At 43.9% G+C, this 25,564-nt stretch overlaps 1 protein-coding gene across 3 annotated transcripts in view; it reads right to left on the reverse strand.

The window, feature by feature from the left end:
- Positions 1 to 25,564, reverse strand: part of LOC138566324 (cullin-associated NEDD8-dissociated protein 1-like) — a 1,042,465-nt gene that overhangs the window by 533,512 nt on the left and 483,389 nt on the right. For all 3 annotated transcript variants that reach the window (XM_069643460.1, XM_069643458.1, XM_069643459.1), the window contains exons 6-7: positions 5,056 to 5,161; positions 4,484 to 4,632 (exon numbers count right to left, since the gene is read on the reverse strand). In XM_069643460.1, the coding sequence (XP_069499561.1) occupies positions 4,484 to 4,632; positions 5,056 to 5,161 (255 nt within the window). The remainder of the gene's footprint in view (positions 1 to 4,483; positions 4,633 to 5,055; positions 5,162 to 25,564) is intronic.

Genomic DNA, 25,564 nt, shown 5'->3' on the forward strand with positions numbered 1-25,564 from the left:
ACCAAACTCGAGCAGTTGGGACCCAGCTATAAGAATTTTACTATAGACAACTGTAAAATTGACGTTATGAGTAAAGTAAAAACCCTGGGCATCCATTTAGATAAAAACCTGAATATGAAAGCCCAGGTTAATGGCCTAATTTCTTCGGCATCCTACTTCATTAAATTGTTTGCTGTCTCAGAACCTCTCAGACACTCAGACACTCTGGCAAGGGCCATCATAGGCTCCGAAATAGACTATTGTTTAGCCTTGTGGTAGGCCTGCCCCTATCAGAGTTTCATCGTCTCCAGGTCATACAAAACGGAGCCGTAAGAGTTGTTAAACGCCTTGCGAAAAGAGACCACGTGTCAGAAGCACGTAGAAGTCTGCATTGGCTTCCTGTTCAGGCTAGGGTCTCTTTCAGGTTACTTCTCATTACACATAAATGTGTTCATGGAATTATGCCCGCTTATCTGAAAGAAATTATCGCCCCCAAGACGAACATCAGAACCCTCAGATCCGATGAGTCAAATCTTCTTAAGGTACCCCGTTTTAGGACCAAGAAGTCTAGGGATGCCACTTTTGTTTCTGCAGCTCCCCAGACGTGGAACTCACTCCTTCCTAAATTCTGATCTTGCCGTCAAATGACATGGCCTTCTTCTGAACTCACTGCTATGATCTTGCAGCTATTTTTATGTTTTGTGTGTCAGTCAGTTGTTTCAATGTTCAGCGCCCTTAAACCCTCGGGTACCTGGTGCGCTATATAAATTCATAAACATAAACAATATAAGCAGAGAGGGAAAAGGGGGCAGTTAAAATTGCCAATGAGAGAGCTTCAGTCCACACAGGGGTCTCACCATCTTGTATTTTGCACGAACTAGAAAAATTCCTGCAGACAAGGCACTCTAGTTTTCATGTCAGCAGGCAAACGGCACTTCCAGCAGCCAGGCTTAGTCACTTAATAATAAACTTGCTGTGGACCTATCTGCTATCACATTTTTCCTATATAAAGGGAGGTGGGCCCCTTCCCTTAATTGATTAATCTTTGGTCACCTATAGAACAATGATTAAATGGAACCTGATTTGGTGTACAGTCGTATATAAAGCCCTGGCCTAAACCCCTTTTCTGTGTGTCTAAAGCAAAGGTTGTATATGTTTGCAAGGAACATTGGTACCTAAAACATTTTGCCTGTGAGAGCTATGCCTCTTGATATAAAAAAGGACTTTAAGCGTACTTAATAGAGGTTTAGTTTCAAAAGCCTAAACCCAAACCCTGATAAAGTGCTAGATTTGGATTTTTACGGTTCCATAGAAATCAAACAAGTTGCACGTACATCATGCTCTCATACAATCAAAAGGTAGGTACATATGACCAGAGTCATTGATGATCTTCCTAAAAAAATATACATTTATCAAATTAATTCATTAATTTTGTCATTTTGATAGCGCCTTTCACCATAATTATGGACCCAACGCGGTGTTGATTGAACGCCCTCGTAAGGACCAAAGTCCACATTTGGGAGAAGTTTGAAGTGCTATTATGCATGTGTGTATTTCAGTCATTAAAGTTATGTGTGGGTGACCAAGACCCAGCGAGTTGTTCATGTCTGAATGGTGTGTGGATGGACGCAGTAGAGGTAAACTAAACAGAGTAAGGTTGTGTTTAAGGAGCTAGCAAATTATATGAGAAGCTACAGTGTCATTAAAGTTCGCTTCATTCCGATGCCAGAGGTGTTGTGCAGTAGTGTTTGTGTTATATGTGTATTTTTGTATTTGTATTTTATTTTATAATACGCCTTATACCAAAGCGCTGTACATAGCATTAAAAACAGTACAAACAGTGGGATCAATATTTAAAACACAAAGTAGTTCAAAATTGCAATAGGACCTTGCTAACCAGATGAAAATAAATGAGAGCGTAGAGAAGCCTGAAAGGAGGAGTAAACAGTAACAGATCGGAGAGAGAGAGGGAGAGTATTCCAATTTAAAGGTGCAAGGAGAGAGAAAGATCGGAAACGAGATTGGGCACAAGGAGGAGAGGGGACTACAAGGCGGAAATGGGAGAAAGACCGAAGAGGACGCGAAGGAAGCTAGAAAGAGACAAGCGAAGAAAGATAGGGAGGGGCAAGACCATAAAGTGCTTTAAACACCAAACTTAAGAAATTAAACTTTAGACGATTATGAAAAGAAAGCCTTCCCAGTTGAGCCAGGGATAAGGAGATAGAGTCACGAGGAGCCAATTGACCAAACACATCAATAGAAGCATGTCATACAGATTTAAGTGGAGCCAAGCGAGAGATTGGAAGCCCAAAAAGTGCAGAGGAGCAGTAGAAAAGCAGTGAAAAGATTAGAGCAGACACCAATAACTTTGTTGCTTTAAAAGTCATAAACAATGGGCTTTCCGGATGTTATAGAGATGTAAACAACAGGAACGAGCAGTAAGTGAAATGTGGTGGGTGAAAGAAAGATCTGAATCAAGAAAAAGTCCAAGATTGTGCACTACTGATGAGATAGGTAGCTGAGCCAGTGGAAATTAAATAACAGACGGTAAGGAAGCCAGAGAAGTCGAGTTAGAAGGAAAGAAAATGACCTCAGTTTTTGCAGCATTAAGAACAAGAAAGTGATCAGGCATGCATGATTGGATAGCCAGTAAGCAAGCGCTAAGTTTGTGATGGATATCATCAAAGAAATGTGGAAATGAAAGAAAGAGCTGTGTATCATCAGCGTAGAAATGATGCAGGAACCCAAAAGAAGAGATATCACCAGCTAGTGAAGAAGTGTAGAGGGAAAAAATAAAAGGACCAAGGACTGAGCCTTGAGGAACACCACAAGTGAGTATGTTTCAGGAGACCCCAGCCCAAGAAACTGAAAAGGTCTCTGAGAAAGAACACACACCCTACACATTTCAGTGTAGGGTGCGTGGAATGAGCCTGTGCCTTCCTTTAAGTTACAAAGCCCATAATCTCACCATCAGCCAAGCAGTAAAGGTGCACAAAGAATCCAAGATAACCACATAAGGGAGTCTTGCTTTCTTCTTTTACTCCCCAACTTCAGGCACACCAAGATAATCTTCATGAATGTCATGTCCTCCCCTAAGTGACCCTGATTGATGCCTGGGTGAATTTTAGAATTTCACCAATTTTTACAATACTGCCCTCATATCGATTGATTATGGTGGGCAATCGTAGGACATACAAACAATTACTTGACAGGACACATCCAATTGAACACAGTGATCAGCTTTCAGAAGGCTCATGTCCAGCATGTGTGCAACCATCCTTAGCACCTACCTGTGAGCACAATTCTAATTTGCATTAATTTAATAGTGCATTAACCGACAGGCAGGCAATATGGGCACAGTAAATGATGCGCTGGGGATGGGTGGCACCATAGCAAAGAGGGATGTATTTTTTTACACTAAAACCAATGGGTTAGAAATCACTGGCATAATAACTGATGGGCATGTATCCAGTAACAAACATGAACTTTGTCTAGGATGAACTCTGCTGACTAGAACTAATTATGCATGGTGTACAACCATCTACATATACACAAGAGACACTTGTATGCTACCCATCAGCACCATGAGAGAAGAATTCTGTTATCTCGTAAAATTGGGACAGAAGGCTTGAGATATTTAGAGTTGTATTTTTCCTGGCACATCAGTTATGATGGACACGATTAGTTCTGTGATAGATTTGTCAGATATACAGGATATATTTAAAATAGAAAATGTTCTGCTGTGTTGCCAGTGTTTATTCTGACCACAGATAGATTCTGTAGGCACATAACTCCCTTTTCTACTGCACAAAAAATGATTTGGTTGCCTCTAGAGTAATATCATGATTAATGGTGACAATAAATTAAGAGGTCATTTCTGAAACTGTGACAAGAGTCCACTCACTTATCTGAAGTATACAGCTTTTTGGAAAAAGCAAGAAAAGTTTTTTACTATCGTCAACTTCATCAGCGAAGAGATCGTTGACTATACTTGAATATCTTAGACATTCTCAATGATATTGAGGGTTATGAAAGTTTATATGTGCACAATTAAATTAAATGTGGGAATTTTACATGGCTTGCTGTAATTGTTTTAAGAAAAAATTTTGAACTACAAAAAAAGGAAGAACAGTAACTCCTGACTTTCCCATCCTTGTCGCCTTTGTCAGCTGTATACTACATTCCCACATTCCACCTTCCTTTCTAAAGCATATTGCTTGGAATTGCGCTACAGAAAACCCCCTACATACATTTGACAGCCACCTTTCGCGAAAGGGGCATGTCTGTGATGACTGATGCCCAGAACCTCTGCTGTGCAGTGCCCACATTCCTTGAATGATTGTTAATGGAAAGGAAGGTTTGAAGCACTGCAGAAACCTTATACTGAGCGCTAAACAAGCACAGCTATAGATCAATTTATCCAGATTATGCAATTAAGCCTCAGCTGTTCAAAACATAACAATGTTTTTGTTACATCCACACAAGGAAAATTAGTCTACACTACCTTGATCTTCATCTTCCCCATCATCTGTCTCCATCGCCTCTTCTTCATCATCCTCTTCACTGTCATAGTTGTAGTTTGGATCGTATGCAATATATCTCAGGCACAAGGAGGTCACCAAAGGGATGTGAGGTGCAATTTCCTTAGGGCACCTTAAAAGCAGAATTAATCGCAAGTTACCTTGACATGCCCACATCACTACATTAGATTGATAGTCATTGTATCTAGAGTGCCCCAAAGGTATGTTATTATACAGGTGACAATTAAAAGGAGTAGCAGCTCTCTCACGGGCCACACTGAGCGACCAGAAACACTGCAATGAAAGACATCTATGGCCTCACACAGAACCCCTTCTATTCTAGAATGATCTCTCTCGGGTCAGATTATAGATCTAGAACTGAAGGATCACATCTATAAAGGTTGAAAGGAGTAACTGGTCCCTGGGGAAACAATGCACTCTCTATTTATTGGTGATATATCTACAGCTCCCCTGCAAAGTATCTGATTAGCATTTAATCCAGAGGGTTACAATCCTTGCAGGGCAGCTGTGCGCACCAATGTGGATGCATACACACCTCCTTATGAAAGCCTCGAATGCCTGGAAGCAGTATTCCCGAAGCTCATCATCCTCCACATTGCAGTATTTAACTACGAGTGGAATAATCTTCTCCAGGTGATCACCTACAGGACAGAAATGAAAAGGAAGATGTGAACAAGCTTCGAAAAGAGAAAGAAAACAAGAAAAGGAGAGAAAAATCGCAGTCTCTTCAGTCTAAGGCGATTTAGGGATTGCTTTACAAAGCCTGTCACTCATCACTTGCAGAAAACATTTCTTGAATAAAACCAATGTTAGAACACATACTCTACGTGGAGCAAAGGCTATGGATCTTACATTTACTTTATCGCAAAAAGGCTACTCTTGGAGAACATCAGCAGAGTCCATTTTTCATTACCCCCTGAAGAGCTCTACTCCAGGCTCAGATTATTTGCCCAAGCATCCTTTGCATCTACCAACCAGTAAGCAAATACTTTATTTGCAAAAACCAGACCTAAAACCAGCCAGTCCTGGAGCCAATCTTTCAATCAACCCCTTAACATGCAAGTGGCCCTACATGGCCCAAAACAAATCCTAATACACTAAATATAACGAAGGATGTCCCTGCATCACACCCAGAGATTGAACATGATAATTCATTGGCGCCTTGGCAAATAATACAGGATTCACAGTATTAAGGATGACAATAGCAAGAACATGCAAAAATGAGAGTGAAAAACGTCTGCCAGTCCAATTTCTTTGCCTAAGGGTTTAGGAGAGGCTTAAAAGCTAAATCTGGTGGAAGAAGGAAAATGTCCCGGAAATTAAAGAAAACTGTGGCGGCAGCAATTCAGAGTCAGACAACATGACATGAAGGAGAAATCTACAAATATCTCTTCAACTGAGCCAATACAGTATGAGAGGAACAGGTCAAGTAGAAAAGAGGCACAGTGCTGAAGAGTGGCACACAGCATATGGTTTTAAATCTATGACCACAGTAAAATAATGGTAGGGAAAGGAGATTCATGTGAGCTAAAGGGATCAAGAAGGATGAGAGAAAAAAACAAGTAAGCTCAACTAAATCAAGGGAAAAGGAGATGTTCTATGAGCTCAGAAATGTGATGTATCCTGCGGTGGCGAGCTCTTCCCACATGGTCAGGGGACGTAAGTCGGTACCTGATCTTGACCCTGAGGTTGATATTATAAGGGAGGATCATGTGGGAGAGGATAACTACCGGGAGGACGTGATGACTCCTTTAGGTGAGGCGTTATTCCCTCCCCCTTTTGAAGATTGCACTATAACACCTAAACTACTGATGGCATACTGCTATCCTGAGCAGAAAGCCATTCATTCCTCAAATACACATAACTCACATTTAACATTTTTTGTCTTTGATGTTTTTTTACTAAACAACAATCCTAATACTGAGACAAGGAAGAGGAAGAAGACGTTAGTATGGATTGAAAGAAAGCTCAAGCTAAACACGCAGACTATTTGTTACAATGTAGATCAGCTGCGTAGAACATTTATATTTGGTTTAAACTTTCAATCGGAAATCGGAGGGAAGAGAAGCAGAGCGGGCGAAGCAGAACCAAAGGTGAAGGCAGACGCACAGGAACGGACCGTGCTGAAGGAGGCAGTGGTTTTCAAGCTAGCGCTTGTCAGCATTTCTTACTGGAGTGGTGGGAGACCCAGGGAAGCATGGAAAGCCCGGGGAAGAGCCGCTAAGGAACCAGCAGCAGCAGCAAGGCTGTCGAGGACACGGGTGTAAATTAACTAGGGGGGTCCTGGGAGTCCCTCTGCCAGACATTAGTCCTGGTTACGAGAGACTTACCCAGAGTCTCTAGCTCACTATCTTTCACAGAGAAGAAATATCCCAAACATATCAGTCTTTGTCCTGCCCTGGAGCAGTTCAGCACCGAAATGCTAGGCAATTCTCTTCTGAACAAGAGTACCAACAGCAACCCTGGACACGTGTTTCGGTCTGGTTGGACCTCATCAGTAGGGTGGAGCTGTGCCTCTCTAAGAATAGTGAGCAAGGGGTCCACGTCTGGATTCCCCTAGTATGCAAATGTTGAGAGGAGAATTGCCTAACATTTCGGTGCTGGACTGCCCCTAGGCAGGACAAAGACGGATATGCAGAGATATTTCTTCTCTGTGAAAAGCACAGTGAGCTAAATACTTTGTTGAGACTCTCCCAGGGGCCATCCACCCAAGAACAGGTCACTGGCCTGTGTTCGTGCTGGTAGAGAGACTCCCAGATCCCCCTTTGTTTTGCATATTTAGTAACTTTGGGTCTCACCCTAAATTACCAGGGGAATCCAGACATGGACCCCTTGCTCACTGTTCTCAGAGAGGCACAGCTCCACCTCACTGATGATGCCCAACAAGGCTGAAACACGTGTATGGGGTTGCTGTTGGTACTCTTGTTCAGAGGAGAATTGCCTAGCATTTTGGTGCTGGCCTGCCCCTGGGCAGGACAAAGACTGATATGCAGGGATATTTCTTCTCTGTGAAAGTGACAGTGAGCTAAAGAGTTGGTTGAGACTCTCCCAGGGGCCATCCACCCAAAAACAGGTCATTGGGCTGTGTTCGTGCTGGTAGAGAGACTCCCAGACCCCCCTTTGTTTTGCAAGGACACGGCTGTGCAAACAGCAGCAACTTCACCGGCAAGTGAGTGCGAAGCCAGCAGGAGAGCTGAAAGAGGGTCTGCAAAGTGGGAGACGCCATACCTGAGTGAAGACTTTGCTGCAGCAATGTGCCACAGCTCAGAATCGCTATCAGACACCAGTGAGTTGTCCCATTGTTGTTAGGAACCTCAGGGCATACTGACAGGCACATGAACAATTAACATTTAATTAAGAATACCGACCAAGTAAATTAGAAAGATAGATATTGCACAAATGCTCATGCATCAGATGTCAATATGGGGAAAGTTGGAGCAAATGTTATCACACAGAGATGAATGTTAATGAAGAAGTTGGAAGACAGAATTTGCACAAGTCTCCATATCTAAGATGTGAATATGGGGAAAGTTGGAGCAAGTGTTGCCACAAGCAATTTAATACTTGTGAAGAAGTTAAAGGACAGAACTTGAACAAGTATTCATATATGAAATATCAATGCGGGGAAAGTTGAAGCAAGTAGCAGTGCAGAAGTATAGACAGTGCAGGAATACAACTGTGCTATACTCAAAGACAGAGAGAACATTGAAAGAAGACCTGGAAAACATCAGGCAGTGAGCCTTCGGGAGACAGATACCTGGCAGGAGAGTATACCAGGGGATCTACAAAACCCAGAGGGGCATTCCTGGCAGGGCAGTACACCAGGTAATACATTTAAAGTTTATGAAAGAAAAAGGCATTGTCAAATGTTATCTGGCAGGAGATTATGCAAGGGGATCTAAAGAATCTATTGAAGAAATCCTGGCAGGGGAGTATACCATACAGTCATCCTTGTGAAGTTGTTAAATAATAGATTCACTTTCCCACCCCTGGATCAGTTGTTTAAAAAAACACTTTTGGAGCTTTGAGAAGTTGTTGTATGGAAGAGAAATTCCTACCATCCTTAAGCAAACATTGTTTGAAGAAGATACTTTCGCCATCCTTCCTGAAATAATCCAGGGGAATGGAACTACCCTCTGGATCCAAGGACGTCTCCTTGGAAGAAACACTTTTTGGTTGGATTTACCTATTTAATTTACATTTGAACACTTTTTGACTAAACCTAGATCAGAGACAATTTTCCATACACTTCTTAGTTGTTAATTTCTAGTGTGAGGGTCAGATATATTTTGGACACAAGGACAGTTTACATAATTTTGACAACAAGACAGACGGATCTTCAGTTTTAATTTGCACGGTAGGGAAACACTCTTTAGGATAGATACAGAGAGGCCTTTATCCAACCCTTTTCTTTTCATAAAGATATCTGATGTTGAAAATGCTGTGTCTGCCTCTCATTTCTGACCCCTCACATATAGTGTTAGAAGTGGAATCGGATTCAGTTGACACAAACTGGGGGACCCTTAAGTTTGAGAAACTGAATAGGAGAGCCTCGGATCCAACCATTGGCACTGAGCACTCTATTTATTTTTTTAGTTTTTATTAGCATTATGGTATACAGAAATGAAAACCTTTAGCTATACCGTTATTTCATTTCAAATTCTTATATCAAATAAAATTCAAGTAACAGAAATGCACAGTCTTAAGCCAATTGATAAACATATTTTGTTATTTGTATTAGCTTTTAATTTTAATGGCTGGATTTTTCTAGGATACTTCTCTCAAGTTTACTTGCAATTTCTCTACTTTGTCTGTAGTTCCGTTCTCCACAGTTAGTTTTCTATTTCCTTTCATTTTTATGAGACCACTTTCCAGTTCTTCATTTGTTCATTTTTTGTTAATGTTGGTTTTACCAATTGATTTCAGCTGAAGGTTCAAAGGTTTCTTGGTTTTGATTTTTGAAAAGTATCCTGATTCTCTATAAAGGATTATTTTTCTTGATCAATTTCTTCAGTGGAATGACCGCCCGCTTCCCCTTCTTCATCATCACCATCGGACAGGTTTTCAACACCTGTGTCATCTTCCAATATGGTCCTTTCTTCTTCCGGGATCGTATACGTGGACATGTCCATAAGGTCGATGTCTGATGAGTCGGATGGCTCCGGTTCTTCCAGGTCAAGCCTTTTTTATTTGTATAGAAGTTGTTTTCGGGTCACATTTATTCCTGTCAACCTGTTTGAGAATTTGATTCTTTTGGCAGTCAGATTTATTATAAATGTTTGATTTTTATTTGATTTCTCTGCTGTCTGAAGCGGTTGGTTCTTGGGTTTTTTCCCTGTTTGCAATTTCAGAGGTGGTCTTCTTTGTAGGATGTTATTCCGACCTTTGCTTACCCTCGATAGGGCCAGTTGTTTTTTTGTTGCAGCCATTCCCATTTTAGTAAATATTTCACATATTTTATGGTTAGTCGGCTCATTACTAGGTGGACCTAGTGTCACTTGGAGCTCTTGTTCAATTGCGTTCATTTTTTCAGTGTGCATTACCGAGCCATTTGCTTTGGACAAAGAATTGGAAGATTGAGTTTCCGTCGTCCCCGCTTTGAGTTGTCTATTTGTTGGATGAAACCTTTTTTCTTTAGTAATATTCGGAAACTCTGCTCCTACCTTTTTTTCTTGGGTTTGCTTTAAAGGCCTTTCTTTAGTGGTTTGTTCTAGGTGAAACCCCTTCTTTGATTTTTCTCTTTTGTCGTTCGAGAATCCTCATGGACTGTCGGTGTTACATCCTCAGCAAGTGTGATCGGAGTAGTAAGATCATTTGGATCACACTCCTCCATTGGTAACACTGTTTCTACAATGGGCATCTTGTTCAGAGATTCGCCTAGTGCGAAGGGGGCTCATGAATTGTTCTCGACTCTCTCTTTAACACTCTGCAAAGCCTTTTCCTTACTTTTCTCCTGTATTGGAAGTTCCTCCCTTGCTTGGTCGTCGAGAGGGTGGTTGTCAAGTGTTACTTGAGATGATTCTAAACGGTTAATCAAGCACCCGACTGAACCTTCTTTTCTCAGTTGTTTCCATCTGTCTCTCTTTTCCTTCATGATTGCCTCCAAAATAGTGTGAAGCAGTTGAGAGATCCTGTGTTCGGTATTATCCATGTTGCTTTGTAGCGCGTTAATGAAGCCTTCCATGAAGATTATCTTTGAATGAACCATAGCCAAAAGAGTGGCGTCTTCATGGAGCTTAATAAATGGTTTGAGAGATTTAGGTTGTGTCGCTGTTTCTGGATCATTCAAGGGGGCCTTCTCACTTGCAACCGATGCCATTGGAAGCACTTCTGGGACCCGAGGATCTTCAACTATTTAAGTTTGCGTTACTTGATCTTTTCTTTCCCCTATTTTTGACACAGTGTCTGGTGAGAGGAGATCCTTACTTCTTAGCGTTTGCGTTGACGACTCCAACCTTTCGCTATTTTTGTCTATCAGGCAAGTTTCCAATAGAAGTGTATCAGAAATTTCACCATCCTGTGTCATTTGTTTTTGTTCATAATCATATGAAGTAAAAAAGAAACCCCTATTTGTGCTTCCGTTGGCTTTTGTATGTGAAAGGGATTTACTGTACCGGGTCTGCTAAATATTGACAGCCTTTTCGGTTTCCAAATATTTTTTTTCACGCCCTTGATATAATGGATTTTGCCTGTCAGGTCTCATGCAGCCCCTTCGACTGTTTGTAGTCTGTTGTTTCCATAGCATTCGGTCTTCACTTATTTTTGCGTGTTCCTTTAATTGAGGCCGACCTTTTAGCATATATCTTTCTGTCGAGCTGGTCGTCCTGCCTATTTTTTTTTTCGGGGTTGGTTCTTTGTTAAGAATAGGAGATTTTGGCCGAAGATCTTCCTCTTTGTTAGATTATGGCAGAGGCGCCGAGTCCTCCTTTAGCATCCTCAAAACCCCAACAGTCATTTTTTTGTTGTTTTCTTCTTCTGGGTAAATAGTGACCCCATTTGAGTTGTCCCAATATTTTCCGTGCTTGTTCTGGTTATTTATTTGAGCTGGTTTGCAATTGTCAATCTGTACTACAATCTCTCTCTCATTATCCTGCCATTGCTCAGGATGATCTGTCCCACAGCCAGAATTTTTTGATGTCGAGGGAAGGCGGTTCCTCTCTTCGTCTTCCTTCATTTGTTTTGACATCGCGTCAATGTGTAGTGCTGTACTCAGCCCTATGTTTTTTTTGATAAAACATTTTATTGATTTGAGACAAACAAACAAACAACATAAGCACACTGTCGATACAGGTCATTGATTGTTTCCCACATTTATTACAGACAACATTTCAAAATTAAGTTCACTGCCCCTTCACAGGAGCTACATTCGATTTCCCCACTTTATTGATACCCTGGATGTCGAGGGGCGCCACATTCTCTTTTCTTATTCGCTCATACAGAGTCACCTTTCAGTGGGCGTCTTCCCATTTTTGCCACACCTTTTGCGCCTTGGCCAGACATCCTCTGGCCATGTATACCCTGTGCTCCATTGCAACACAGATGTCTACGTCTGTCGTCCATTGTCCATAACTCGGAGTCACCTCCGACCCCCATTTCTGAGCAATGTTTCTTTTGATAAGTGCGCGCAGTGGTGAACTCAAACAGTTTTTCATATTTTGACCGGTCGACTTCATCGTCTATTCCCAACAGTAGCAGCTTAGGATCTCTGGGGATCTCTTTACCTAGGACTCTAGATAGCTCGTTGCAACATGCGTCCCAGAACTGCTGAATGTGTGTGCATGTTCAGAGTATGTGAAAGTAGGTACCTTCCTCTGTCTTGCATCGCAGGCAGGTTGGGTCATTTATCCTTCCCCATTTGTAGAGAGCCACTCTACTCTATGTAGTATCTTTAACTGTATCAGCCTGAACCTTGACGATATGGCTACCTCCCTAGGAAACATCAGAGCTATGACCCATTCTTCCGGCAGTATTGTACCCACATCAGTCTCCCATTTGGTCTGTAGAGCTCGCAATTCTGTCGTGCCAAAGGAGGTTATGGCACTATACAGGACTGACGTCACTTTCTGAGTGATTCGCTCCGGGAAGAGGTTCTCTTCTATTGGGGTGAATTCCGGCAATGCGGTCATATCAGGGAGATTGCCTTGTAGTGCCTGTTGTAACTGAGTATAATGATATTGTTCAGTTTGGGGAAGTGTGAGGTTGAGCGCCAGCTCCGGAATTGAATTACGATGCCCTCTCTCACGACATCACTCATTGTTAGCGTTCCATGTTGGGACCAGCGTGGCCCTTTGTGGAGATTGTATACACCCGGGAGATTTCTGTTGTTCCACAGTGGTTGGGCTAGCGACAGCTTGTTGCCCCATCCCACAAATTTGTGTGCATCTGTCCAGATTTGGGTTAGGTGTGTCCGCATATTGGAGATCTTTGGACGGGCCCTTTTCCTATAAAGATATTGCATGACAGGGTTTTCAGGAGTGTTACTCTAATGCGCGGTTATGCGGCGCGGATCGGTCCCGTGCAATTGGTCATTTACGATTGTCAGTTGGCTGGCCCAATAGTATGTCTGTATCCGGGGAAGCCCTATTCCGCCCTCCCAAATGGATCTTTGGAGCGTGGCAAGTGCTATGCGTGGGGGGGCCATCATTCCACAGCAACTTTCGGATTGATTGATCTATTTTCCCGAATACGTTCGGGGGGACGTGAAGTGGGACATTTTGTAATATGTATAGGAGTCGGGCAGGGACATCATTTTAAAGAGCGCTGCTCTGCCTAGTAGCGTCAGGAGGAGGGATGCCCAGTGTTGGGAATCTTCCGCGAGTCTCGTCATCACTGGGTGTAAGTTTCTGGGGACATAGTCATTGAGATTATTTGTGACGAGTATACCCAGGTACTTGAATTGCTCCCTTTCAACCTGATAGGGGCATTGTGGGGGTATTGCTTGTTCTACCTACCCTAGCGGGAACAGGAGGGACTTAGCCCAGTTGACCTGTAGGCCGCTGAAGGCGCCGTATTTTTGTAGCAATCCGGTCACTATGGGACAGGATCTTACTGGATCCTACAGATATACAAGCAAGTCATCAGCATACAGGGACACCCTGTCTTCCCAGCTTTCTGACCAGCGGAAGCCCTTCCATGTCTCATTGCCTCTCAATAGTATCGCAAGTGGCTCGATTGCTATTGCGAATATCATGGCTGACAGAGGGCATCCTTGCCTGGTTCCCTTTCCTATTTCAAAGGGGTTTGATGTATAACCGTTCACCTTTGTGACTGCTGTTGGTGCTTTATACAGTAGTTTGACCCAGCTCATGAATTTGGGCCCAAATCCCATTCTTTGCATTATCTCCCAGATTGCTTCCCAGTGTACCGAATCGAACGCCTTTTCAAAATTTACCGCCAACAGGGCTAGTGGGCCCTGAATGGTGGGCGCGTTTTCTATCGCTGTATGTAATCGATGTATGTTCATGCGTGTGGATCTTTGTGGCATGAATCCACATTGATCCGGGTGAATCAAGGAGGATATAATTAGCTAGTGTTTTCGCTAGGATTTTGGTTTCGGTGTTGATGAGAGAAATCGGTCTGTAAGAAATGCATCCGGGGGTTTGTCTGCTTTGGGTATTACCACTATAGTGGCTTGTCTCAGGTCTCGTGGGAGGAATCCCTCGCTGTGGGAAGTTTCATACATTTTTAATAGATGTGGTGTAATTATGTTTGTACCCATTTTTTTCCACACCTCTACCGGGAAGCCGTTGGGTTTTCATGGAACAGAGATGGCTGCGGACAATTCGTCCTTCTTGATATTCGTGTCTAGGAGGGCAGTTTGTTCGGGTGTTAGAGAGGGAAGGGTAACTTCCGCTAGGATTGTGGTATCAATGGGGGAGGTCGGTGCTTTGTAGAGCTCCCTATAATAGGAGGCGAACCCCTCTGCGATGTCCCGGTCCGCTGTTAAGAGTGTGGTCCCCTGTGCCCTAATCGCCCTGACATGTCTGAGCCCTTCATCTCGCTTCTCCAGCCATGCCAGCATTTTGCCCGCTTTATCCCCAGTTTCGTACACTCTAGCCCGCATTGCTGTGTGCTCCTGTTTGCCGTTGTCGAGGGCGATGTTCTGTAGTTGTTTTTGTGCTAGCTGCAATGCCCGGAGAGATTCCGGTTGGCCTTGGGATATATGGGTTGCCTCTGCCCTCTGCACTCGTAATTCCGCTTCCTGGATTGATTTAGCTTGTTTTTTCTTATGGGCCGCAATCCAGGAGATAAGTTCCCCCCTTAATACCGGTTTATATGCTTCCCATACAGTTGTTGGGCTGCCTACAGAGTGTTCGTTCACTTCAAAGTACAATTCTGTAGTTTTTTGTACATGCTCCAACAGTTCTAGGAAACCCAGGTAATAACTGTTCAGCTGCCAGGTAGGTGGGAGGGTCGGTCTATCGGTGTTGATTTCTATCATGAGTGGGGAGTGGTCTGATATGCCCCTGGGTAGGAATTGCGCTGCACTTACTAGGTGTATTTCAGATGTTGGCAGAAAAAAGTAGTCAAGCCTTGATAATGAGGCATGTGCCCCAGATAGGAACAAGTATTCCCTCGTGTCAGGGTGTAGGTGCCTCCACACATCTTTCAGTCCCATCGCATCCGTAAATGTGGCTAATTTAGTGCGCGTGGAGGGGTTTCTCCAGGTTCATTACCTCATTGAAGTCTCCCCCCACTATCACCAAGCTCGAGGGATCTGCAGTGATCACGGGTGTTAAGTCATCGATTAGGGAGGTAAATAAGGTCGGTGGGGCATAAATAGCTAACATGGATATGGTGCGTCCCCAGAGAGTCCCGGTTATATGTACATATATGCCTCCCGTGTCCTGTGCAACGGTTAACAGTTTGAAGGGCAATCGCCTGTGTATTAGGATCAGGACTCCCCGGGCCCCCATGGAAAAGCCTGAGTGCAATGCAATGCAATGCAGTAATTTGATCGCTTGAAAAGGTTGCAGTTGTGCCCGCTAAGTGGGTTTCCGTTCGGAAGGTTGCGTCTGGCGAATGTCGATTTAGTTGTTGTAAAACAAGGCGCCTCTTAATGCTACTGCCCAGCCCGTTCACATTCCAGGTCATAATCTTAATGGACTTGGTGTCATTCCTGTTGTTGGATTCCATCATATCAGATAGGCATTGGGCGTGGCGGATTGTGCTGTGTGTGTCGTGTGGTAGTGAACTTTATCTCTCCGGTGGGAGCCAGATCCCGACCTATAGTGTGCTGTAACTTCTGTGCCCGAGTGGAGCCACAGGCCATTTTGAAACAAGGAACTAAACAAATAACTTCTGATGCAATTTCAAACTCCCCTACCCCCTCCCCATACTCCGCCCCAACATGAAGTATCTGTCGCCCGAACATCAGTCCGAGCTCGCCAATGGTTTGCTCGGACAACAGTTAACAACCCCTACAACTTCTACAACTGTTCCCACGTAACTAGGGGGGTGCGCGTTTCCGAAACGGCCGCTATATGTTTCCTCATCCGTGTCAAATACCTTGTTGCATTGTTTTGATTGGATGCCGATCCTCCGTCGTGGGTCCCACCATTTTAGGTGATCGCTGGTACCTTGTCTCCCGCCTCAGCCCTCCCCCACAAGTGGTGGCATAATGTCATCACGGTTCGGTGGATGGTCCGGGGGGGGTGGGGTCTCTGGCCGGAGGATTTCCAGGATGCGCGGGTCTGCTTCTTCGATCCGGTCTCCAGTCGCCATCTATGTGTAGTTCTGCCCATCTCCATGCCTCTTTAGGGTCAGTGAAGTGGACCGTCGTCCCTTTATGGAAAATGTTCAGTTGTGCCGGAAAGATTAGGCCATATTTGACATTTAGAGTGCGCAGCTGTCTTTTGATTTGCTCAAATGATTGCCTCGCATTTTGCACTTCTCTTGTATAGTCTGGAAATAAGGCAATTCTGGAGCCATTATGGGTGATCGAGCCCCTCGTGCGTGCCATTTGCAACAATGCGTCCCGATCTCTGTAATTCAGGAACCTTGCCACCACCGTGCATGGCGGGGATCCAGGCGGGGGACGCCCCGTGGGCACTCGGTGAGCTTGTTCTATCGAGAAGAATTTGGAGAAGCTCTTTTTGTCGAACAGGTCGATGAGCCATTGTTCCAGGAACAGTTCCATGCAGTCACCTTCGGCCTTCTCAGGCAAGCCTAGGATGCGTACATTGTTCCGTCTCAACCTGCCCTCTCCTTCATCTACTCTCGCTTCCAGTACCTTCAGGCGGGCCGTGGTTCCGTGGAGTTGCTGCTCCAGGCTCCTTAGTCCATCCTCCATCCCAGATATACGCTGCTCGGCCTCACCGGTGCGGGACGTCAATTTTTGGAGATCATTGCGTAACAGCGAGACATCCACGCTTATTCCATCGATTTTCTGTTCAATGGAGGCACGGGAATCGGCGATCCCCGCCATAATGTCCTTCAGAGAGATTGCTCCTGTTTCCTCCTCCATTGTTTCACTGCAGTCTTGCTCTATCGGTGCATTCGCCGCAGCAGTGGTGAATTGATCAATTTTGCTTTGAGTACCGGTTTTCCTGGATTTTTCTTTTCCCATGTCAGAGGTCTTTACATGGGAGTTTCTGCGTAACATGTGCTGCCGATGAACACCTTTCGATTTCGGCGGCTGTGTGCTGCGGGCCAGTTACGTCTTGGCACGGGGACAAGTCTTGGTTTGAGGCGCCTCAGGCTCTTCTTTTGCAGGCTTCTCACTTACCCTCATGCGGTGGCGCGGCCGTGTGCCGCGCATGGGGCGCTCAAGGGAGTCTCATCTGTGATCACTGCCCCTTCGACCGGGCCTGTCCTCATGTGCGTCCTCTTCAGGCATAACACTTTCTCTCTCCCGGACCGTCTGGCGGATGAGCGGGAAGCTTGCCACCCCCCTTAGCGGGACGGGTGTCGGGGTGGAGGAGAGGCGGCCTTCCTCTCGCGGGAAACCTCCACGTAGCCCTGCTCCCTGCCTCACCGTCTGTTACTGTCCACCTGCACCGCCTCTGCGTCGGGGGACGTCCCAGGCCGCTCTCCGCACCTCTCGTCTCCTTTAGCCGGCGCCCATTCACAATCTCGTATCTTTGCTGCGTAGGCAGGTTTGCATCGGCACGTAGCCCGGCGCCATCTTGGAATCGCTCCCTCGGGACACTTCGGGGAGATAGAGCTCTGTCCTCCGGACGCCTCGCCGTCGCACTTTTCGCTAAGATTTTCTCACGAAAATTTGCAGCAGCGGCTCCCCTCGCCGAGGGTGTGATTAATAGTTGCCGTTCGACATGGATGGCAGGCGATTTAAGCAGGATGTATCTAGCGGGGCCGGGAGCTCGAAGGCTCACGTCCGCATCGTTCTGTAGCTGGCCACGCCCCTCACTCAGCCCTATGTTAACATCTATATTAAATGGACAAGGCATCTTATTGAGGCTCACATCTGGGTGTGCGTTTTCATATGGCGTGGATATGCCTTTCTCTTTGTGGGTTCAGCACTTCTCTTCAAAATTTGTCTCACTAAATGCAACGTCTGTGGGGGCGTTCATGGAAATTTGGTGCGGAATTGGGAGCGGTTGGGACAAGGAATCAATGTTTCTTAGTTAATGTCAACAGGCAGCCTCGTATCCTGTTGTTCAACCCCCATCTTTGTCAATTTTCATAATCCTAAATCCTGCTTCACAATGTTGCAATGTTGACGTCCCTCCCAGGAAAACAATAATCCAAATTGGAATGTCCATCTGTAGCGTATTGAGCCTGTGTCAGAGCTTTAACCACCGCCTCATCAATCTCTGCATCACCAAAGTGGACTGTGCTATGTCCTGATATAACTGTATCTCAACCCCTTTCACAATGATGGGACTTGCCTTTCTTGCCACTTGTAAAATCTCCTCCTTTTGTCTGTATCGCTGAAGTGCGGTTACTACATTGCAGTGTCTGGCACTGGCACTGGGTTCTGCTCTTCTAGGAACCACAGGATGAATACAGTCCAGGGATACTTCCTCTCTAGTACCAGTAAATCAGCAAAAGCTCTTTGCATCGTGTCTGGATTGTTAACAGCTGTCCATCAGGAAATGGATAAAGATAATTCGATATGTCCAACTATTGAACAAATTGCCAATCTGTTTCATGAAATAGGCTGGTAAACCAGGGATGGTTGCTTCTCAGATGAAGTAAATAGAGCTCTGAGCAAACGTATAGATCTCTGGGACTGGCTCGAGAATTTTGAACATCTAAGTGGCCTGAGAAGCTATCAATTTGTCCAACATAGATTATATAAGTTTAATAAACCTCAAAGATACTTAAATATCTGCCCATCAGCCAGACTCAGGCGGTTCATTTTATTGCTCAGATTGGAGCAACTACCCACAATTATGATTTATGGCTAGTACAATTACTCCCCTACTTGGCAGCTTTGTGCATGAAATTGAGTATATCAAGGATGACCTGTTCTGGCACCATTGTATGAACTCGAACAGTATGCGTCTGTTGACAGCTCTCTATACCATTTGGCTGAATGTTGAAGTTAGATTGGGCATAACTCTTTAGGCTAACTTTGTATAGATAACTGCGAATTGAATCTATGTAATATATGTGGATAGATTTCCCTTTTTTTATATGTTAAATTTTCTTTCTTTCTTTTTAGGCAAAGAATTTTTTTTTTCCTTATTTGTACTTAGATTTGTATTTAGATTATATATCAATTGTTATTGTTATTTTAAAGGCTGTTGTGTAGAGTTTACAATTGAAACTATGAGCAAAAAGACAGAGTTGATCTACTCTATCAAAAAATTGGTGCTCTCAGTTGGCCCTAAGGAGGGCTGCACTTTTAGAAATCCTATATGTGACCTTTTGTTAAAGTATTTGCAATCAATTATCACCATCAACGGTAATTCGTTCCAGGAAATGTTTATTCACATCCCTTTTGCAAAGCTTTTTTATAGGAATATTATTGTAGTGTCATATTCACTGAGGCTGCGCCAAAATTAGTTTAGATTGCATGTACAGATGCCAATGCATTTCGGTTACAAAAACCTTCATTAGGGCGGTACATTAATTCTGTTATCAATTAGCAGTTACACGTTTTACATAATTATAAACCATTAAGTGACCACATTGTTACAATTGAAAAATGTTTTTCACATACCATTTCCCAGTGTCCAAAATGATGTAAACATAAAAAAAGAGGAAAGAGAAAAGAACAACAAACTCATTGTCAATGACTTTTTGTACATTAGTTCTAGCTGATAAGCATAAGAATGTGGGAATAGATCTCATACCTTAAGTATCTAACGTTTCTCCACCTTGCGTGAGAAGCAACAAGTTGCAATGCGGGCTCCTGTAAAACCCACAGGGAAGCTTGTCAGTAATCATACAATAGAAATGTTAAGCCGTATTTACAAAGAGAGCAGAGCCTGTCTTACCAGACGAAAAATGCTGTGTCACTAGAAGCCGTGTTCGCACGAGTACGTGCGCTAGTGTTAGTTTCAATATTTAAATGTTCCCATGGTGACCAAACAGCGTTGTGTCGAGGCACGTACGCCTTGGGTCCCACCCCCGTGTCAACACGGAGGGCGGGACTATCACCATGGAGAAACACTAAAATCTAAGCATGGTTTGCTCGTTGTTGAGCGGCTAAGCCTCGACAACGTGTAATTCAAAGCAGACACATTGAAATGTAACTGCTGCTTGGGAAAATGTGGATTAAAGCAGGCACGCTGGTAAAGAAACCATGATGAGGAAACTGAGTAACGGCAGAGATGATATAAAGTTTTGTGTCTTAAAACCTCTTTAGATATACTGAAGAATCTATGGAGATAAACACACATTTAAATTGCACGTGTTAAAGCAAAATTTGTGATTAGTGACTCTGATCTGTGTGTCTTCCAAAATAACATAACGATACAATATACACAGGACACTGGAGGTACAAAGCCGAACAGGGACTCCCCTGGTGCGTAATGAAACGCCCTCATGGGGCGTGTCACAATGGTCAATGTCTCTATCTTCAAATAATTAACAATGCTAATTCGTAACAATCTTATATCAACATGTAATGTTCAAATGTCATTCGAAAACTCAAAAGTTGATTAAAAAAACACTGCTGTTTTTCCGGCTTTGTACCTCCAATGTCCTGTGTATGTTGTATCGTTATGTTATTTTGGAAGACAAATTTTGCTTTGACACATGCAATTTAAATGCGTGTTTATCTCCATGATAAGGACAGTGAGAGCTGATATCACCTCTCTTTCGAAGCAGGTATTACCCATTGGCAAGAAAAACGATGATTTGGAATCTTGATCGAGATGTGACAACCTGCGAATAATATAAAATAATAGGGAGGACAATCTAAACAGCCCAATGGAGGACTTTGTGGAACACACTCTCCAGACCTTGCTGGATGCACCTAAACTGTCTCTGCAGTTTGCAATCGAGCGCGCCCACCGAGCTCTGGCCCCTAATCCCAAACCGGGTGCGCCACTCCACCCTGTAATAGCCTGATTGCTTGATTACTGAGACAATTACAAAGACAAGGATGCTATATTGCGTGCTGCGAGGGCCAAGAGTAAATTGCTGTTGGGATGCAATAGAATTCATATCTATCCAGATTTCTCAATTGCAGTGCAACAAGAGAGAAAAGCCTTCAAACTGTGGATTGAACATAGTATAGAGAGTGAGAGTGAGAGTGTGAGAGAGTGTGAGAGTGTGAGAGTGTGAGAGAGTGTGAGTGTGTGAGAGTGTGAGAGAGTGTGAGAGAGTGTGAGAGAGTGTGAGAGAGTGTGAGAGAGTGTGAGAGAGAGTGTGAGAGTGTGAGAGAGAGAGAGTGTGTGTGTGTGTGTGTGTGTGTGTGTGCGTGCGTGCGTGCGTGCGTGTGTGTGTGTGTGTGTGTGTGTGTGTGTGTGTTTAAAAATAGGAAGAAACGCATTTTAAAGGTCTTAAGAAAAAAAGACTTTATAATGACGGTTTTCCGATCAAAAGAAAATCGGTGAAAGAAAATTGGTCTTTTTCGCTTGGGACCTTTAAAAAAAAAAAAAGGTAATTTCACATACAACCGAAAATATTTGCCAAGGTCATAGCCTCCAGGCTAGCGCCCTGAATGAGGTGTATAATCCACCCTTATCAATCAGGCTTTATTCCTGGATGCACCACAGCGTTCATTCTGAAGCGCCTCTTTAATGTTCTCGCTCAGATAGATCCGAAAGTGCATTCAGTTGCGGAGGCACTCGATATTCAAAAAGCTTTTGATTCAGTGCCCTGGCGGTTCCAGGGGGGCAGACCTCCGTAAATGCAACTTTGGACTGAGATTTCTAACGTGGGGTCAATTACTCTATGCATCCACGTCTGCTAAAGTCAGTACAAATGGTCTACTTTCATCCCCAATTGACATTGCCAGGGGAGCCCGGCAGGGGTGCCCGCTGTCAACCCTGCTATTTGTCATTGTAATAGAGCCGTTGGCAGACTTGATCTGCCACAGGCATACAGGTAGAGGGATCAGAATATCTGGGGAGGCTGAGATGATATTGTTGTATGCTGACGATGTAATAATATATTTGCAAAATCCATGATCACATTTGGATCCAAATATGCGCAATGTTCTGTCCTTTGGTGATCTATCGGGACTCTGTGTTAATTGTGCCAAATCTGAACGGTTTCCATTAACGGATGCAACAATAGCACCGCAAGATCTACGGGGGTTTGCTTGGTCACCGTTGAAGATTAAATGTTAAGGAGTGGTGGTAGCTAGACACTCAACTATCATAAAGGAACGCAATTACGATGCATGTATGTCCCAACTCACGAATAAGCTACAAAACAGGGCTAGGTTGCCGCTCACCATAGCAGGTAGAGTAGCACTACTCAAAATGATTATCCTGCCGAAACTCTCGTATTATTTCCTAAGTATACCACTATGGCCAGGGGGAGAGTTCTTTAAAGAGCTGAGGGCAGTTATTGATAACTTTATGTGGCATGCAGGAGCGGTCAGTCTCAAGTGGGGTACACTGGCTAGCCCCAGACTTCGAGAAATACTGGACGGCTACTCAGGCGTATTATGTGTCCTACTGATTCACAGAAGGCTCTCCCTACCCACATGTTAAAATTGAACGATACACAGCAGGAGATCGGGATGTCCTTTCACTTGTGTTTCCCCCGCTACTTAAAGATCCATGCGTACATGACCCTGCCAGCGAGACCGCGTTTGCGTGGAGCAAAATATGGAAGTTGCTTGGGGTCTCTCAGCCATTTCATGTGATGTCCCAATATGGAACTGTGTCCCGTCACTGTCAGAAGTGAGCAAGAATGCTGTATGATAGTGGGCCCTAGATAGCTTTGTGTCTCTGAAAGATGTACATGTTATGGGGAACTTCATTGCTCCTCAGGAAGTGCCAGGTCTCCAGCGGAGACAATCTTCATGTTGGTTGCACCGCTTTGGCATGGTACAAATGCAATAACATAACATAACAATATGGGGGACTAGGTAGAGCTGTTAAGGGAACGTGGGAGGGATTTCCAGTTTTACCACCTGATGAGCCAATGTTAAGCTTCATTATGAAAGCGAGCAATACTCATGGCGTGACGCTCTGTTTTGAGTAATGTAAGCAGTGCTCTCTGTGTTCTGTCCAGGGTGTCAACACATTTTATACACGGTGGCTATTTAAAATATACCACGTGTTAATGTGGATGAAGGGATGAATGAACCTTACAGTGCCGCTACGGTTATGAAATGTTTGTTTTCCGCCCTTATGTGATTCTAGGGGGTCAAGGCCCTACCCTGACGTACACCAACGCTCCATAGAGCTGTGCCTGCCCCCTTGATTGTCAGGTATTACTTTCTAAGTGGTGATCGTGCACCATTCTGGTCAGCGAACACCAGCGTCATACATCGAGATATTGACCGAAGACTCAATGTGAGTGTCTGGCGGAATTTATTTTGGTTATAGCCTTCTCCTTTTTCTCGCATGACACACAACTGGGTTGTGGTTGGTTTCACCTCTACCCTGAGGGACGGCCTTAATGGTTCTGGAAGTCTTGGCATGTCACGTGGTGTTGGTGATGGTGATAGCTGGTGAGACATACCAATTAATATGGTAAATCCATCATGGTTCCGAATCCCGGTTCTTATGATCCCCAGATTGGTAGAGGGAGTCGATGGGTACTTATAACCCTTTTCTACACCCCGTTCATTTGCGGTGCGGTGGTAGTAATGATCAATCTAGACACTTAAGCATTGAGCTCGATTGATTGTGTGTTTTTTATGTTTATATTTAGGTGAGCTTTGTTGATGTAGTCTACCCGTTCTCTTTTCCATCTACATTCCTTCTGACCACGCTGGACCATAGTGCCCTTGAAGAATTTCTGGTGAACAAGATTTGTACAGAAAGAAACATGTCGGGTCTGGGATTGTACTGTTACTTGTAAACAGTTTAATTGACACTAGTTGGAGCTGGAATAGACCGCGCAATCAGCGGTGGCCCAGCTATGACAGACTCATGGTTCATATTGATAATGGACAAGAAATTGTATTGTTGTATTTTAGCATGATTGTTTTTTATGTTATAATTGAGTGAATTGATGAATTGTTTGAGTATGAATGTAGTATGGTCGGTGTGTGGTTTGGGATGGTTTTAGATGGAAATGATGTATCGCACTAGTCCAATTATGAATTTGATGGATTGTCTAACTAATGAATGTATTGATACACATATTTGCGACTGATTTTTATAATGATGAGATCAGTCTTTTATAATGACTTTTTTTATATGTTAATAAATATGTTTAATCATGATTAAGTGTCCACTGGGTTGGATTGAATTTGTTTCATCTCAGCATACAGTTTTGCGAGAGACACGTCACCTGACAGGTGTTGTCTAAGTCGTTAAGTTAGTGTGATCATGTAGAACGGTAGACTGCATCTGAACTCACCACATAAAAACACCAGTGCTCTGACCTTTGATGTTTAAATAAATATTTTGGTTCTATCCAGGCCAGGTCATAGTACCCAGATATGCCTGGTATCCCCTGTTACTCCTGTTGGTTTGTGTCAGGCTTGTACAACCTGTTGCAAAGTCGGGGAAATGGGCCTTTGGCCAAGATACGGAGTAACTGTGTGAGAGACCTGAATATAGACATTACGGATGAAGTCTGGGAGGATATGTGTGTACAGTCTCGCAAGGTATCTCTTAACTCTAGATTTCGCTTAATACAATTCAAGATGCGCCACAGGTATAATTATACCCCAGCCAGGTTGTACTTGTTTTCCCAAGTGAACTCTGCACTCTGCCCTACGTGTCATTCGGATGAAGCACTTGTTTTAAACAGGGCGGTTTTCGCCACAGCAAATTTGGCTTCACAGCTGAATTGACCATGGTCAATTCAGCCGTGACCAATTGTACCATGACCAAAACGTTTACATCCATGTGAAGTTATGTCAAATATGTTTAATTGTGAAGTCGAGGCTACCCCATGCCAATGTTTATTCCATAGGTTTCACACGTTAAAACAATGTTTTCATAGATTGGCGAGCCTCTGCTTGTTATTAGTGGTACGATGTATACTACTACTGTGGTTGAAACCTACCAGCCCATCCGTTGCACAGTGGATGCGGGCTGTGACGTGGGCCTCAGATCAGGAGGAACAATGGGCCTTGTTAGAGCCATCGGGCTCCCCTTACGGTCCCATCTAATGCAAATGCATGTGAAGTGCCAGACACAGGAAACTCAGCAGAATGACTATAATCATCTCTACGGGCACCCGGGAATGACGCAGTTCTGACTGCCGATGTAGGCATCTATCACAACTCTGTTGTTGTATGACCAGTGTGTTAAATTGCTATTCTGAGTACTGCTGCCACGACGGCTCTGTATTGTTTTGTCAAGCACTTAATAAAGGATTTAAAATAATATATATTTATCTGACTGGTAGAAGGTTCCGACTTGTCACAGACCATGCCCCATTAAATTTATTGAGCCTTCGCAAGGACAGTAATGCAAGGGTCATGCGCTGGTTTCTTTTATTTACAGCCCTTTTGTTTGTCCATGCAACATTGAAAAGAAAAGAACAGG

The sequence above is a fragment of the Ambystoma mexicanum genome, chromosome 2p (genome assembly GCF_040938575.1).
Source record: "Ambystoma mexicanum isolate Mex_15411 chromosome 2p, UKY_AmexF1_1, whole genome shotgun sequence".
NCBI classification, from domain to species: domain Eukaryota; kingdom Metazoa; phylum Chordata; class Amphibia; order Caudata; family Ambystomatidae; genus Ambystoma; species Ambystoma mexicanum.